Source organism: Leptopilina boulardi, unplaced genomic scaffold, assembly GCF_019393585.1.
Source record: "Leptopilina boulardi isolate dan_hultmark-lab unplaced genomic scaffold, ZJU_Lbou_2.1 LbouV2_408, whole genome shotgun sequence".
NCBI classification, from domain to species: domain Eukaryota; kingdom Metazoa; phylum Arthropoda; class Insecta; order Hymenoptera; family Figitidae; genus Leptopilina; species Leptopilina boulardi.
In genome coordinates this window covers 2,453,067-2,470,334 of record NW_026137983.1, presented here as the reverse complement: position 1 = coordinate 2,470,334, position 17,268 = coordinate 2,453,067, and the positions used below count along the sequence as shown (strand labels likewise).

Here is a 17,268-nt window from a genome sequence, read left to right as displayed (position 1 = left end):
TATATGCACTCGCGTATCTCGAGCGAAAGTTTGTTGTGAACTTTAGCCTAGAAAGCCTGAATAATACTGGTCAGCAGAAAGAGAGAAAAAGAGAGAGAGAGAGAGAGAGAGAATGGGATTTGTGCGATTATCTTGATGATTATCCTTAACAGCGTTAGTCCCAAAGACCTCTTGTTCAATTTACGGGTGCAACTGGTATTGTATAATTCTGCTGCTCCTTTTACTGATACATTTGCTCCCTTCATCCGATACATTTCACCGTAACAACAAGATGAATTATATTTCTCTGCCGCAAGACGTATTATTCTCCAATGAATTGTTCCGAGATTGATTATGGAGGGGAAAAGAAAACGAAACAAGGTCTTATAGGACTTCTATTCCCCTAATAGTAATAAATTATACCAACATGATCAGTGAACAGAATCACAAACCGTAACGAGAACGAGAGACATATGGAAATATCGCGACATAATCATCTAATATATATATAATGAAACTAGATATCTTAAAACTAGTGTACCTCAACAAGTATCTCAAGACGATGAGTCATTGTTTGACTTATAGAGACCACAACCTTTCAGCCAGGTGTGTGCTTTACGACATTATAGGGACTAGATTGCACTGATCAGATTGTTTACTATCCTTGATAATTCCTAATCGGCTATCGGAATCTCCGGTATTATATATATATGTTTTTGCGATTATTATACACAGGCCGACAAAATTTTAGTTTACTTCAGAACCAACAACTAAACTATACACTGAGAAAAATAATAATGTAATGTTAATAAAATAATTTGGTAGAGCACTTTTAGTTAAGATTAGAAAAATTTAGTTGACATAACAGTAACGAAAGAAGCAATCAATCGAGAAATTTAGTTGGCTGTACCAAAAATTTCGTTCAAGCTTTTGCGTCTGTTAACTGAATAATTTGGTTCTCCAAACCAAACCGTCTGAATGCTCAATTGCGCATGCGCTGTTCTCATAAATATGTCATTTAAGAAGAAGAAGAACCATGCTTCGCTCTTCGTGTCGTCCAGTTTTATTCAAGTGTTTTCGGGATTTTTATGTGTTTCAGAAATTCGGTAAAAAAGTGTGTGTAGTGATGCATATCGAACAATATGATCAAGAAATGGATAAATGTTCTATCATTTAATTTACTGAGTGAAAAAATTTTATATAGGAAAATGGTCGGTATTAATTACAAAAACCGTAAGAACTCTTGATCTCTAATGTTTTCAACTGTCAAATGTCACTGTGTTTTGGTGAAAAGAAAATATGCAAATAAAATCTCGAGCACGTCAATTATGATCACGAGAATTACAACAAAAAATTCTTTATTATTCTCATATTTTATAACATGGCTGTCGAGAAAATAAAGCTTGTTAAAAGAACGGAAGTTTTTCTCCAGCCTGTATACTTTATGAAAATAATTTACACTCACATTGTCACTAGGATTCTTAGTGTAGTGGTCAGCGTTCTTGATTTGCGTTGCGTAGTCTGAGGGTTCGATCCCCAGCAGTGTTAGGTTTTTCCGCAATAGAAATTAATTTAAGTAGACATAGGGTGGTAGGTAATATAAAGCGAAAAGAATAAAAGAGGATAACAAAAGTGATAAAATTAAGTGAAAAATAAAAAATATAAGTGTGAGCCAAAAAATGATTTGGTTGAGAAAAGAAAAAAATTTTTTTCATTTAACTAAATTTTTTGTTTGCTTAAAAACAATAAGTTAGTTGTGCAAAACAAAAAATTTGGTAGACCGAACAAAATGATTCAACGAAAAAATTTAGTAGTCCGAACCAAACGGATTAGTTGCACATATATCAAATAAAAAATTTTGTTTGGAGAACCAAACTTCAGTAGATGATACCAAACAGTTTCCTCAGTGTATACTTATTTCCAAAGTATTTTGACGTACTGAATCTGAATTTGACTTCAGAATTATTGACCCTGAACGTCAAGATTTCGAGATATTTTTAATCTAAAAGTGCAAAAAAGATGTGGATTTATATTTGACATAATGTAACATCAAAAGATAATTTTTTTTTCAAAAAGGTCGTTAAAGTATCTGAAATTTTTATTCTTAACCCTTTAAAATGCATTTTGAAACTTTCAAAAATCTTTATTTGCCACTAAGTTATTGTCATTTGAATTTTCTAAGTTTAGTGTATGCATTTTTCAATATTCTAAAACTTAGATCAGAAAATTCAAATAACGATAACTTAGTGCCAAATAAAGATTTTTAAAAATTTCAAAATGCATTTTAAAGGGTAAGAATAATGAAAATTTTTACGTTATTTTGTGATTCAATGTAATTAAGAGTTTGAAGTTTTTGTGGTATTTAAGATCATTAAATAATTGAAACTAGAATAATATTTTCAGATGCTGAAACGATCTTTTTTTTTAAATTATCTTTTGATGTTTTTCATGACCTCAAATATGGTCAAAAAACACGTCTTTTCCCACTTGGAAAGATTCCCCGGAAAGTGCCCCCTGAAGGTTCTATCAGAATTCCGTCGGAGTTCCAAAGAATTTCCGATGGGATTCCGATAAGATTCCGGCGGAATTCCGATTGATTTTTTTTTTAATTTTTAGAGTCCTACATTAAGAAAATTATTATTATTATTATTATTATTATTATTATTATTATTATTATTATTATAAAATAGAATTTTTGTCATAGAAAACTTACTAAAAAGAATTTTATTTTTTATGAAATATTTATCAGCAGAGCTAGAAATCAACTGGCTTTCCATTGTCCAGTATTCATTTGGACAAGCATCTAGATAAAATTTTTTTTTCTAAATTTTTAATCATTTTGATAATAATAATAATAACAAGTTTATTACCATTGACTCCCTGAGTAAATTCCCCCTCGGTATTCCATGTGTACACTGAAAAAAAAAATTTATTTGATTCAAATACCGGTGTATTTGGTTATTATCAAATAAATATTTACTTGAATCAAATATTTCTTATTTGAATCAAATAAATGGTATTTGCTTCAAATACTGAAATATTTGATTCAAGTTACTTGAAGTAAAGTAAATATTTATTTGATAATAACCAAATACACCGGTATTTGAATCAAATAAATTTTTTTTTCAGTGTAAAATTAAACTTTAGAAGTTAGTCTTGCAAGAAATTATTTTTATTAATATAAATTAATAATATTATAATTTTTATCAATTTTTTTACTCTTAAACAACTGGAAATAATTATTGCAAGTCTGTTTGTTTTAAAGGCTCCTTAAAAAAGATATTAAAAATCATCTGATCATTGATTACTCTATACTATATTAGAATATAATTCTGTAGAAAGCTCCGATGAAATCTCCTGGGAACTCTTTCTGGGGAATCTTTTAAAGTCGGAACTGTTTCATCAAAAATACATTTTTTTACAAAGTTTCTCTGATAATTCAATCTTCTGAGTCATACACTAAGATAATTTTTTTAGTAAAGTTTCTATGTTAAAAGTTCTATTTTATAATAATAATAATGATTTTCGTAATGTAGAACTCTAAAAATTTTGAAAAAATTAATCGGAATTCCGTCGGAATACTATCGGAAATTTTTTGGAATTCCGAAGGAATTACGTTGGAAGTTCCGGCAAAATTCTGATAGAACCTCCAGGGGGCATTTGCCGGGGAATTTTTCCAAGTAGGTTTTTTGCACTTTTAGGTTATAATATCTCGAAAATTTAACGTTATGAGTCAATTCTGAAATCAGATCCAAATTTAATATATCAAAATACTTTGGAAAAGTATAGTTTGGGTTCTTGATTCTTAAGTATTAGGACAAAATTGTGTAGTTCATCGAATTTTCATTCATCACAATTTCCATTTAACAGAATTTAAATTTTACAAAATTTCCATAAATAATCATTTTAATGTAACATAATTATTATTATTAAGTAAATGTTTACTCAATCGACTGTTCACTTAATAGTATACATATTTTGATCAAATTTAACATAATTTATTTATTAAAAAAACTTTTATTTGACCAAATTTTAAATAAATAGATCTTTTATTTAACTGAATCTCCATTTTGCATAATTCTTATTTAATATAATTTCTATAGTTCATGGAATTTTTACATAGAAGAAATTTAATTTTTTCGAAACTTTATTTAATATAACTTTTATTTCTATTCGAATTGTAATTTGATAATTATTAAAATACCGAAATTAAATTTTACCTAAATTAATTATATCGCTTGTATACAAATTGAAGATCTTTATATCTAAAATAATGGAATAGTTATTAGTTTCTCACAGAAGGAAAAACTATGCATAATTTTTTAATATAGATTATGCATAAATTTTAAAATAGATTCATAATGACTATTTCAAAAATTATATATACATTATTTTTTGACCTTGGTTCAACTAATTTTTGAAACTATTCCATTGAAAACATTTCAAAATTATTTTATTTTAAATAAGAGTAAGATAATAATAAGTTTAATTATAATTATATTTTATGAATATAATAGTAAAAGAAAATGTATGTATAATAAGCAGAAATAAATTGTTTCCTCAGGTATATATAATATATCCTCGAAGGTTGTTAAGATACTGAAAATTAGACGTTGGTGATTGATAATAATGGATTTTGTGTCCTTTTTTTATACATTAATTTATAAAAGAAGGAGCATTGCCTAATCTTGATTAAATATTATCTAATCTACACGGAGAGAAAAATCTGCCTTTTATAGTATAGAAAGGTTTACATTTAATGCACAGAAATTTTCTATGCTATATAGACATGAAATTTGAGTAATTATAGTACAATCGTATGTCTTTTTAGCATGAAACTTGTCTATGCTAATAAAGCTTGTCATATAGCCTCTTATTACATACTTATTATACTTTTAATCCAACGGCGCCATGCGAAGATCGCACATAACATCATCCTACTATGTTTGCATAAGTTCTATGCTTTTTCGGGGATAGACTCTTGCAACTGGCGATTAGGGCAGTTCCAATTCAGTAAAGGTGGGCGTGGCCTAATCGCCAGTTGCAAGAGTCTATCCCCGAAAAAGCATAGAACTTATGCAAACATAGTAGGATGATGTTATGTGCGATCTTCGCATGGCGTTGTTGCTATTAAACTACATGTTTTGTACTATAGAAGCATATATACTATGCTTTTTTAGTACGGACAAATACTATCCTAAAAATTCTCAAATCTTTGCTCTATTAGTATGAAAAGTTTAAAGAAAAATAGCAGCAATCTATTTCATACTATAAAAGGCAGATTTTTCTCTCCGTGTATATATATATATATATATATATATGCCGCATAAAGTTACATAATGCAATCAGATCAAGAGCTTTGGCTTTGGTACCACTTAATTTCCTGTTAATCTACCCGTACCCTTCTCTCACTCTCTTTTCATTCTTTTTTTTTTTATTTATCAATTTTAATGTTCACGTATATATGTATGTATGCTTCCTGCATAGTTGTTCAAGTCCCCTCAAACCTGATGTAATAACAAAGCTTACACACTCTTCCATAATGCACGTGCTGACAGTGGGCAATGGGGTTTACCATCGATTGAATTCACACATATATGTATATATAGGGGTAAGGGTGTGGTGTGTTTAAACAGAGGTCATTTACCTTCTTCAAACCTATACTCATTTTCACACTCTGTATATATATATTTACTTTCTGCAATTAAATTATAAGTACTCATATATAATATATAGACACGAGGAATTCCAATTTTTTATAAGGTGCAAAATAATCCATAAAATAAATACAAATCAAATATTAAAGAAAATCGTTATAATTTGTATTATTTTCTTTTTAATTAATTAAAATAATATTATTAATTATATACTTTCTGAAAGAGAAAATACGAAATTTCAAATAAGAAAAAAAATTTTAAACCCACAAAATTCAGCTATAAATAAAAATTCGATAATTTTTAATTTGACACTTCAAAAATCCCGACAGTTCTATAATGTTGAGAAAATTTTTCATGTGTCCCTGATATATATTTAAAGAAAATCACTAACACAGAAAAAACCTAATCTCAAATTGGGTATAAAATTTATACTCAATTTGATACGGATTTAAAAATGTGACAGGCAGATGGCACCACGTTCTATGTCATTTAACATGAATTCATTTTGAGATGCAACAAATATGAGTACAACTTTTTTCTGTGAATATATGAATATTATAGATAAAAAAAATTAGTAAAAAATAATTCGCTCCTTCTTTATTAAGTTCAAATCAAGAATGTAATTAATAATGAAAGAATAATTTTGATTTGTTGATTGGGGTGAATGAACGAAAAGTGGCATTGCGCTTGAGTGGATTCGACAATAATCAGGTCAAAGGAAGAGGAAGGTGGAAGTGACATATCTTGTTGGGTGCATTATCGATGCGATGCTCAATGAAGTCATTAATGACTGCCCATTGTCTTCGAGATCCTAAAGACTTCCGTCTTTTCAATCGGAAGGCACGACGACGATCTCAAATAGTAAAGATACAGTAAAAATTTTCTTAACGTCACATATACGTCACATATATATATATATATATATATATATATATGTATATACACACGATTAGATTTCTAATAATAACTTTTCTTCTCTGACACTTTAAATGTACAATTAAAAAATTAAATAAAAGTTTTATGCTGACATTTAATTTTTATACAATTTTTTTTCAAATGTTCATTTAAGGTGAAATTTTAATTGTCACTTAAGTGTTTTGTTATATTCTTTATTTAAGTGAAACTTTATAATTTTCCTCAATGCTTTGTCATTAATTTTTAAGTGAAACTCTTAATTTTCACTTAAATTCTCGAGAGTTCTCTCTCTCTCTCTCTCTCTCTCTCTTCCTCTCTGTAATAATAAACTAAACGTAAACAAAAATCTGTTTATTCAGGATCGTTGAGAAACCAGAAATTCTGCAGATTTCCACTTTCACGAATATGTTTTCTCAAAGTTTTCTTGAATTTTCTTTATCTATATAACACCGTCCGAAAAAATTCCACCTTTTTTTTTGACCCACAAAAAAATCCAACATTTTTGGAAACTAGGACCCAAAAAAAAAAAAACCCGTGTCTGGCCGTTTTGCTAGATCAAGAAGTTGTTTGTGGTTTTTAGGGGTGAAAACAGCACCTAAATAAAAAGTGACAAGATATCTTTTAAAAATTATTAATATTTTATAAAACTTGGTATCTGGGAGTTTTCGGGGTCGATGATTATTAATCTGATGTCAGATTTTCAAAATTCAAAATGGCGAATTCAATATGGCGGTCAACATTTTAAAAAGTTATTAAATTTTTTTTAAACCTTGGTATCTAGGGGTTTTTTGGGTCGCTGATGACGAATCTGATGTTAAATTGTCAAAATTCATGTTAAATGTTAAATTTTTTTGTGGGTCAAAAATTGTGTCGGACGGTGTAATATATAATTCAAAATGAATGCGCTATGTTATATTGGCAGAGAAAAGTTTTCTTTGAACTAAATATACCTTTTTTTTGTATTAACACAATTTTTTGGTACAATTTAAAACAAAATTTGTATGATTAAAAAAAATATTTTTTTTTGAATTAAATAAATAATTATTTGATAATAAATGGATTTAATTTATTTTAATACATTTTTCGAACAAAGAAACAGAATTGTCAAATTAATTTTTTGTTGATTCTACCAAAAGTCTGGTTAAATTGTAATAGCAATATACATTTATTTGATTGATTCAACGAAAATTTTAAAACAAATTTCTTTCGTAGAGTTTTTTTTACTTCTTTTATGATCTTCAAATTCTTATTCGGTTATATTAATGAGAAAATGCATGTGAAATATAATCTGCCAAAAATTTGTAAAAATTACATATTTATTCATTAAATTGCTTTTAAATTTCATATACGTCAGTTGATATATCATCCTAGTTGATTGGAAATTGGTAAAGGCTTTTTTTTTACTTACACACGCTAAAAAATAAATCCAAAAATAAAATTTTCTTAGCTGTATATTTTTGGACGCGGCAATGAAATTACTATTTATATTATATATATATATATATTTTAGGGTTCAAAAAAAAATCTTGAGGGCATTCAATTATTGTGTTCAATCAATTTTTCACGTCGCTAACTGATTTCTTTTCAATAAAAATGCGCAGACTGTGAAGTAAACAAAGAAAAGGTTTAAATTTGATTTTCCTTGTCGATGAACAGAGCTTACACAGTATATAAGCTGACGATCGATGCGAGACTCTTTGTTTCCAAGCATCCACTACTAAATACCTACCTATAACAGAAAACTATTTTTTTTATATTTCCTAGGCAGAAAAGTCGGAGATATGCCGTTACTTACGACTGGTATGACACCGGCCCGGTGGTTAAGCCGGACTTTAACCGGTACTGACCTTGAAGTACCGGTGATAAAAATAGATATGTGTCGGTGCTATAACGTGGAACCGGGCCGGCTAAAAAAAAAGTAACCGGCTTCACACCGGTCCAGTACCGGCCTGATCCCAATGGGAAAAATACCATTGGCGTATTAATGGCCCAATAATGGGAGCCAGGGATGCCAATATAATTCCAATAATGGCACCCAATAATGGACCATTATTGGTAAAGTCATGGGCTGTCCACGCCGATGCCAATGATTGGCAACCATCATTGGCAAATTATTGGCAACCAACAATTAGCCAATATTAAAAATTTTAATAATAATTTAAAAAATCAATAATTTAAAAATAAAATTTTTATTTTTATTATTTTTTAATAGTTATTATTATTATTATTTTATTTTTAATAATTAAATTAAAATAAAAAAATGGTCATCAAAGTATTAGTGAAACTATTTCTTCCAAAAAAGAGTTTGTCTCAAATCCAATTAATAGAAGAGACATCGGGCAGAAAAAAATTTCGACGAGAAAAAAATTTTAGATCACTGCTTATATACCAATCAAGTGGCATCTCAACTGCGAGAAACAGTGATGTTCGCCCTCCCTTTGCGGCGTTGAGTGAACTAAAGTCCAGAGCTGAGCCATCAGCGCAGCGCGGGAACATTTAAAAAATTTGATTTTATTAGATATTTTATTTTATAATAATTAACGAATTATTAAGTATGACATTATGTTATCAATAATTATTAATGACATTAATTATTTATTAAGTTAATTATTTGTCATATTTAAAATAAAATATCTAATAAAATCAAATTTTTTAAATGTTCCCGCGCTGCGCTGATGGCTCAGCTCTGGACTTTAGTTCACTCAACGCCGCAAAGGGAGGGCGAACATCACTGTTTCTCGCAGTTGAGATGCCACTTGATTGGTATATAAGCAGTGATCTAAAATTTTTTTCTCGTCGAAATTTTTTTCTGCCCGATGTCTCTTCTATTAATTGGATTTGAGACAAACTCTTTTTTGGAAGAAATAGTTTCACTAATACTTTGATGACCATTTTTTTATTTTAATTTAATTATTAAAAATAAAATAATAATAATAATAACTATTAAAAAATAATAAAAATAAAAATTTTATTATTAAATTATTGATTTTTTAAATTATTATTAAAATTTTTAATATTGGCTAATTGTTGGTTGCCAATAATTTGCCAATGATGGTTGCCAATCATTGGCATCGGCGTGGACAGCCCATGACTTTACCAATAATGGTCCGTTATTGGGTGCCAATGGTTTTTTCATTGGCTCCCATCATTGGGCCAATTAATACGCCAATGGTTACTCGTGGCAGTTTCCCATTAGGATGTCTATGGCCAGTACCATGCCGGTACCATACCAATGGTGTAACCGGCATTAAACACTAAAAACAAGAACCGGCCCGACACCGAACCGGTGGCTTATTAGTACCGGCCCGGTACCGGCTACTTTCCGAGTTATCATTATTGAGTTTACCGGTACCAAGCCGGCAGAAATGCCAGATATTTGCCGGCACCGGCCCGATGCTCCAACTACGCTTGCGGTACCGGGACGGTACCATGCCGGTCGTCGATTTCTGCCTGGGTTCCAAAAGTCAACCTGCTATTAAATCTACACTTGAATTATTATATATGCAAATAATTTTGCTTTTCTCTTTAAAATACAACTTACCAAGTACCAATTGAATTTATAATAATTTGTAATGATATAGTCTTGGCAAATTACATAAATAATATATATATATATATATATATATATATGATTGCTCAACGCAGGTGATTTTTTAAATAGCGTTTCGAATTTCCGAGTTTGTGGTATGTATTTAGTTATATAGAGAAATAAAATACATATGTTGAAAAGTGCGCTCAAGGCCATCCTTTGTACATGCCTCTATATATATATAATATTTGTGCAGAAATTGAAATCAGGGCCTTTTCAGTTTTCCTTTCAATCCCCCTATTTTGTGAAATTATTTTTATTTTAACTAAATTAAAGATTTTACAATTTTTTATTTCTAACTTACACAAGTTTATTTTATATAAATTATAAAGAATATAAAACACTTAAGAATAATTTTAAAACATCTCGACCCATATTGGGTATCGAACCCAGGACCTTTGGACCCTGAGACATGTACTCTGATCACACAGCCAAGTTAACTTACAAGGTATTTGCCCAAAAAATTTCTTAAATATTAACTCTTTAAATCTGAATTAGTGAAATGTATACTACTAATTTAAATTATTAAGAATTTTTATTAATTTTTAGTCACTTTTTACTAAAATTTTAGTAAAAAAAAATTTTTAACTACTATATAAAATAGTAATATTTTACTAAAAATTAGTATAAAAAAATTCTTACTAATGTGAAGTAGTAGCTCATTTTTCATTAATTCAAATTTAGAGAGAAAACTTTACTATGAAGCTGGCTACACCGAGAGCGTCTGCGCAGAATGTTTGTGTACATCTCAGGCGCGGATCCACGGTGGGGCGAAAGGGGCGATCGCCCCCCCCCCCAAAGCTTCTTGAAAATTATAAAAGTTTAACACATTATCTAAACTAATTTTCTCTTTTTTTATACCCACACTTCTATAAGGTTTCAATTTTCGAATCGCCCCCCCCCCCCCAAATTTGCTTCTGGATCCGCCCCTGGTACATCTTCGACAACGGTTGCGATAGTGACAGGTTAGAAAACGTGACCACTTGGTCGCCAAAGCCAGCGAACGTTTCAAAAACCTGTCCTATTTGAACCATGGTCGCAGCTGTACACAAACATTCTGCGCAGACGCAAAATTTAGTCCACTTGTTTAGTACGCCAGAGGATTAAATTTAACCCTCCTGATTGGCTCTCGATGTAGCCAGCCTCTATATTCTGTTTGTGATATTAACATAATAACTACATTGTTTTTAAATTTTTACATCTAATAATAGTTGTTAATTACAAATAAGTCAATAGCAGAGAAAAATTCGTAGAATATAATTTTTTTCGCCATTGACATGAAAAAGTGTCTTTTTTGTGCCTGTTTTGGGCAGATAAAGTAGCACTTTTTAAGGCAGTTTGGGCCAACTGCCTAAAAAAGACTTTTTTAGGCAGCAAACTGCCGTATAAAGTCTTTTTTAGGCAGTAAACTGCCCTATAAAGTCTTTTTTAGGCAGTTGTTAATTTTTGCATAATTTTTTTTTTTGCTTTTATTTTATTTATCAATTTTTATTATTTTTTTTCTTTAAAATTGTTTCACTTTTTCATAACAATGGCGAAAAAAATAGCGTATGTGGCTCGCACGTAGTAATTTTTAGGTTCGGATGATTTCAATACTCGCTGTCTGTGCGACTTCGGTTCGACTCGGCTCGCTTTCGGCTCGACTCGACTCGCCTTCGGCTCGTCTTCATCTCACCTACAGCTCGCCTTCGTCTCACCTACGTCGCACTAACGACAGCTCGTACTGAAAATTACATCCTCACCTAAAAAGTACTACTTTACGTGCTTGCCACATAATATACTATTTATTAGTATTATTATTATTATTATTATTATAAATAACTCTTTTTACAAAAACATTTTTACAAACTTATGTTATTCTAAATCTGAATAAGTAAAAATGTTTACTAATTTAAATTAGTGACTCACATTTTGCTTTAGAATTAGTTAAATTCTACTAATTGTTAGTAAAAGTTACTAATCATTAGTAAAATTTTAGTAATTCAGAAGCAAAAAGTGAGACACTAATTCAAATTAGTAAACATTTTTACTTATTCAGATTTAAAGAGTACATTTATTGCAAACTGGGAAATTTGAGACTTTAACCAAAGCCCCATTTTAAATTAGGTAAAATATTTAATTTGCGTACACTTGAATAGGATCAAAATTCTATGGAATAATAATAATTTTATAAAAATGTATTGCAAACTTTGTGGAACAATTCCATCTCTCTCTCTAATTACATCAATCATGCAGTAATAACATTTGAGAATATAGCTCGAGCTGTGTGCGGTGATTTGTCATAATTTCTCTTCGCATTTGCGGCGATAAATCCTCATTTACACTTTCAACAATGTACAAACACTTTTTATGAATTTTAGGGCATTATATATACACGAAGAGTGAAATGTTTTTGGATTGTAGACACTTTCTTATATATATGTATATTAGATCAAGACGCATTAGGCAAATTGACTTAATCGTATATTTTCGCATATAAGGAAAGGAAATGGATAATTTACTACAATTTCCTGTACTTGTATAATTTACAAATATACTTGAAGTCTTATACAGTTGTATAGCAGATCAGAAATTGTTTTTCTATCATTAACCGAATTGAAATTTATAATTAAATTTTTAATTATTATTTCATAATATATTAAGAATTTGTGACGCAAATTTAAAAATTAACAAATCATATTTTCTTCGATATAACTTCTTGATTGTTTAATTTTAAAAATTTGCGCTATCTATTGGAAGAAATGAAAATTTTGTAAAATAAAAATTCGGCGATTTTTTAGGCTAATGCGCGATGCGCGCGCATTTATTGCCAACTGTCGAGGTAAAAAATTTATTTCACGTGTTCCACAATTTCTAGAATTTCAACTTGTTAATATTATTGAAATTATAAAACATTTTATCTATAGGAGGATATAAAATTTAAATTTTTTTTTACCAAAACAAATTTTTTCTTATTTTAATAATATTAACAAACTGAAATTGTAGGAATATAGTGGAACAATGAGAAATCAATTTTTTGTTGACAGTTGGCAATAGATGCGCGCGCATCTATTTCACCGTCCGACACGATTTTTCACATACGAAAAAATCAATGATTTTCAGAAACTAGGACCAAAATAAAGATACCCGTGTTTGGCTGTTTTGCTAGATCAGGTCATTTTTTGCTGTTAAAAACAATCCTTAAATGAAAGGTGATAGGAAATCTTGTACAAAAATATAATTTTTATGAAACCTGGTATCTCGGGGTTTTCCGGGTCGCTCATTACGAATCTGATGTCAGATTTTCAAAATTCAAAATGGCGGATCCAATATGGCGGTCGAAATTTATAAAAATTCACCAATTTATTTGAAAGTTGTTACTTAGAGGTTTTTGGGGTCGCTGATTACGAATATGATGTCAGATTTTCAAAATTCAAAATGGCGGATTCAATATAGCGGTCGAAATTTATAAAAGTTCATTGAATTCACTTGAAACTTGTTACTTGAAGGTTTTTGGGGTCGCTGATAACGAATATGATGTCAGATTTTAATAATTCAAAATGGCGGATCCAATATGGCGGTCGAAATTTATAAATATTAATTATTTTTTATAAAACTTGGTGTCTAGGGGTTTTTGGGGTCGCTGATAATAACATAATAATAATAATAATAACATAATAACATTTATAAATTTCTACCACCATATTGGATCCGCCATTTTTAATTTTGAAAAGCCGACATCAAATTCGTAATCAGCAACCCCAAAAACCTTCAAGTAACAAGTTTCAAGTGAATTAAACGAACTTTTATAAATTTCAAACGCCATATTGAATCTGCCATTTTGAATTTTAAAAATCTGACTTCAGATTCGTACTCAGCGACCCCAAAAACCCATAGACACCAAGTTTTATAAAAAATAATTAATATTTATAAATTTCGACCGCCATATTGGATCCGCCATTTTGAATTATTAAAATCTGACATCATATTCGTTATCAGCGACCCCAAAAACCTCTAAGTAACAACTTTCAAATGAATTGGTAACAACTTTCAAATGAATTGGTGAATTTTTATAAAATTCGACCGCCATATTGGATCCGCCATTTTGAATTTTGAAAATCTGACATCAGATTCGTAATCAGCGACCCGGAAAACCCCAAGATACCAGGTTTCATAAAAAATTATTTTTTTGTACAAGATTTCTTATCACCTTTCATTAAAGGGTTGTTTTTACCCTTAAAAGCAAAAAATGACCTGATCTAGCAAAACGGCCAGACACGGGTATCTTTGTTTTGGTCCTAGTTTCTGAAAATCATTGATTTTTTCGTGTGTGAAAAAAAAGTTGAATTTTGTCGGACGGTGTTTTAGGCGTCCCAGCCTAAAAAATCGTCTGCAAAACGATACAATTTAGCTATTGTGGAAGCAGCCTTAAAAATATTTTTTTTTTTTATAATTTTTTGATTCAAGTAAATAATAATTTTGTCAAATTCAATAAAAAGCGTCACATTTGAATATTTATATTTTCTGTATAACTATAATGATAATTGCGATTAATGATATAGTTTTAACTAATTTGTCCTATATTCAAGCAGACTAAATTAAATCTCATTTAAAGTGAACCTTCTCTTTAATTAGAAAAGTAGATCAAAAAGGATTGTCATCATCATCATCATTATTATTATCAACATCCTTAAAGTGGTATAATTTCATTTGAAAAGGTTATTGGCCTGTTGATTAAAGACGAGACAAAAGTCAGGTGAGACTATACACACCATATATACAATGTCAGACAGGAAAATGTGTTATGGTGCCATGGGGTTTCATATTAGCATCTCGTATCTTCTTCTCTCGCTTTAGGCTTCGTATATATATATATATACATACAACAAGCCTTTCATGATCGACCGCGCGCGCTTCTCCGCTGGTTTCGGCGCCGTGAAAGGTGAGGTTAGGTCGAGGTAACCGGCATTTGGTGGGAGGTGTATACTCTCGTTCTTCGCTTCTTTCTCCTTTTGAATTGTTCCCTACTTCAGTCGCCTCGCGTTCGCCAACTTGTGCGCACGTGTTGCGTGCTCGCGTTTCCAGTTTTAAAAACACTGTCAAAGAAGAAATTTATTTACCCAATTTTCAACTATTTCTTCATTTAATCCTTCACAGTGCATGATGATATCAAAAATAAACAAATGATCTTACCTTGCAGGATGTTGATGAAAAGTTAATTATCATAATCAAAAAGTGCTCTTAAATTGTGATGATTGTTTAAAAAAAAAAAAAAAAATTGAGAAAATAATCGGAAATAAAAGAAGTGGTTTTTTGGTGTTGTGTTTATTAGATTGATGGCTTATTTTATTTTTTTAGTGATGTGTTTTGTGATTCCATTAATTGAATGATAATGAAGAATTTTAGATGCAGATGATGTGCTCTATTTTCTTCAATAATTTAATGAAGATTCCATTATTTTTTGGATGTATCAAGAAGTTGATTTTTTTAATGTCACAATTTTAAGCAGTGATTTTGATGGTTTTCGAAATCATCGGCATGCGGAATCCTGGTTTCCTCGTGGAGGATGCCAGGCATGGATACATTCAATACATCAGGTAATTGTGTCCCTTCTTTTGAATTTTACTGACATTTAAATTGTTGGGATCCGTATAACAGATGGACTTTAAAAATCTGTTGCTTCCACGTGGATATATACACTGTGAGAATGAGAAAAATAGGCTATATATTGAATCAACAGTATTTCTGACAAAAAGCAAAATTGCAACAATTTGCAAAAAAAAAAACATATAATACGAAATTTATAATAGATTTTATGAATTTTATAGCATATGTTTTTTGAATCAATAATTTTAGGTACCTAAAGTATTCTGAACGATCAAAAGTTTGTTATAAAATATTGTTTTTTATAGCTATAGAACTTCTTTTCTTTAGTTCAGAACTTCAGGTACATATAATTTTGTTTCCTTTGTCAGAAATTCTGTAGATTCAATGGCATATTTTTCTGAGTTAATGAATGACAATTTTTTGACATATGCAAACAAATTAGTTTACCTATCGTAAGGATAAATAAAACGATTTTGGAGCTAGTATCAGTATTTGGATATAATTTCGTAAGAATCTGTAGAATTTAAAAAAATTTTAAATTGACCATTCTGTCTTTTATTAACTCCTCGTTTATGAGTCATCTGTCTTTAATTTTTGAGAAGCTGTTGATAAAGATTAAGATAAGAGTTTTTTCCAATTAAAAAAAAGAAGTTTATGTGGGGAAAAAAGAGTTTTTGTATAAAGCTATATATCATTATTATTTGACTAGGGAATAATTTACAATTGTTAGAGTTAGTGAAGAAAATTAAATGAAATATCGTAAAAGAGTTATAGAAAAAAAAGCATCGCTGAGCATCGAAGCCAACTTCAGGGAGGTGGTTATTCAATAAAAAAAAAAAAAGAAAAGAAACTTGAGAAAATAAATAGTAATGAGTACCTTTTGCGAAGAACATATAGCGTAGCCTTAACATTAACGACAAATAACCTAGATAATCATAAAATTAGATGTGATGCGCGTTATAAATATTACATCATTTGATTGTTCTTGTGTAAGGACTAGAACCACAACAATGCTTCATTCCTTTTCTCTCTCTATTGTCCATCATTGCAAAAAAATGGAAGTGAAATTAGTATAATTAAGAGAGGGAGAGAGCGAGTGTAAAATCAGATTCATCAGTTTTCTTTTATTATAAACGGTCACAGGTTATACATTTTTTGTCGTTACGAGATTGTATTTGAAACAAATTTAAAAAATGAATTGTTTTTGAAAAATTACTGCCAATAAGTTATTATTTTTTTTTTTTTTTTTATAAATCTGTTATACGAAAATACATTTCCTGTCTCGAAAAGACGCAGGGGAAAATTGTTTGTAAAGAAAATAACATTTTATATAGTGACTACAAGGTACGTGCGCGTGAAGATAAAGACAAAAATGATTATTGTCGGTATGGTGTCATTACATATGTTGAGTTGTTGAATATCTTTTGAATACACCTAACCCTTCCTGTTATACAAGAAAAGGCCGGTACCTGCCTGGATTCCTAATCTGTCAGTGGTTCTCCATAAATTCAGATCACAATATAATGCATTTTAGAATTCTTA

General features: G+C 29.9%; 1 protein-coding gene across 3 annotated transcripts in view; it reads left to right on the top strand.

The window, feature by feature from the left end:
- Positions 1 to 17,268, top strand: part of LOC127289444 (protein phosphatase Slingshot) — a 233,056-nt gene that overhangs the window by 62,953 nt on the left and 152,835 nt on the right. The window contains exon 1 of one of the 3 annotated variants that reach the window (XM_051317381.1): positions 15,143 to 15,716. The exons of the other annotated variants lie outside the window; for them this stretch is intronic. Coding sequence (XP_051173338.1) covers positions 15,637 to 15,716 — 80 coding nt within the window. The 5' untranslated portion in view covers positions 15,143 to 15,636. Of the gene's footprint in view, positions 1 to 15,142; positions 15,717 to 17,268 lie in introns of those variants that run through there. 3 annotated transcript variants of the gene reach the window in all.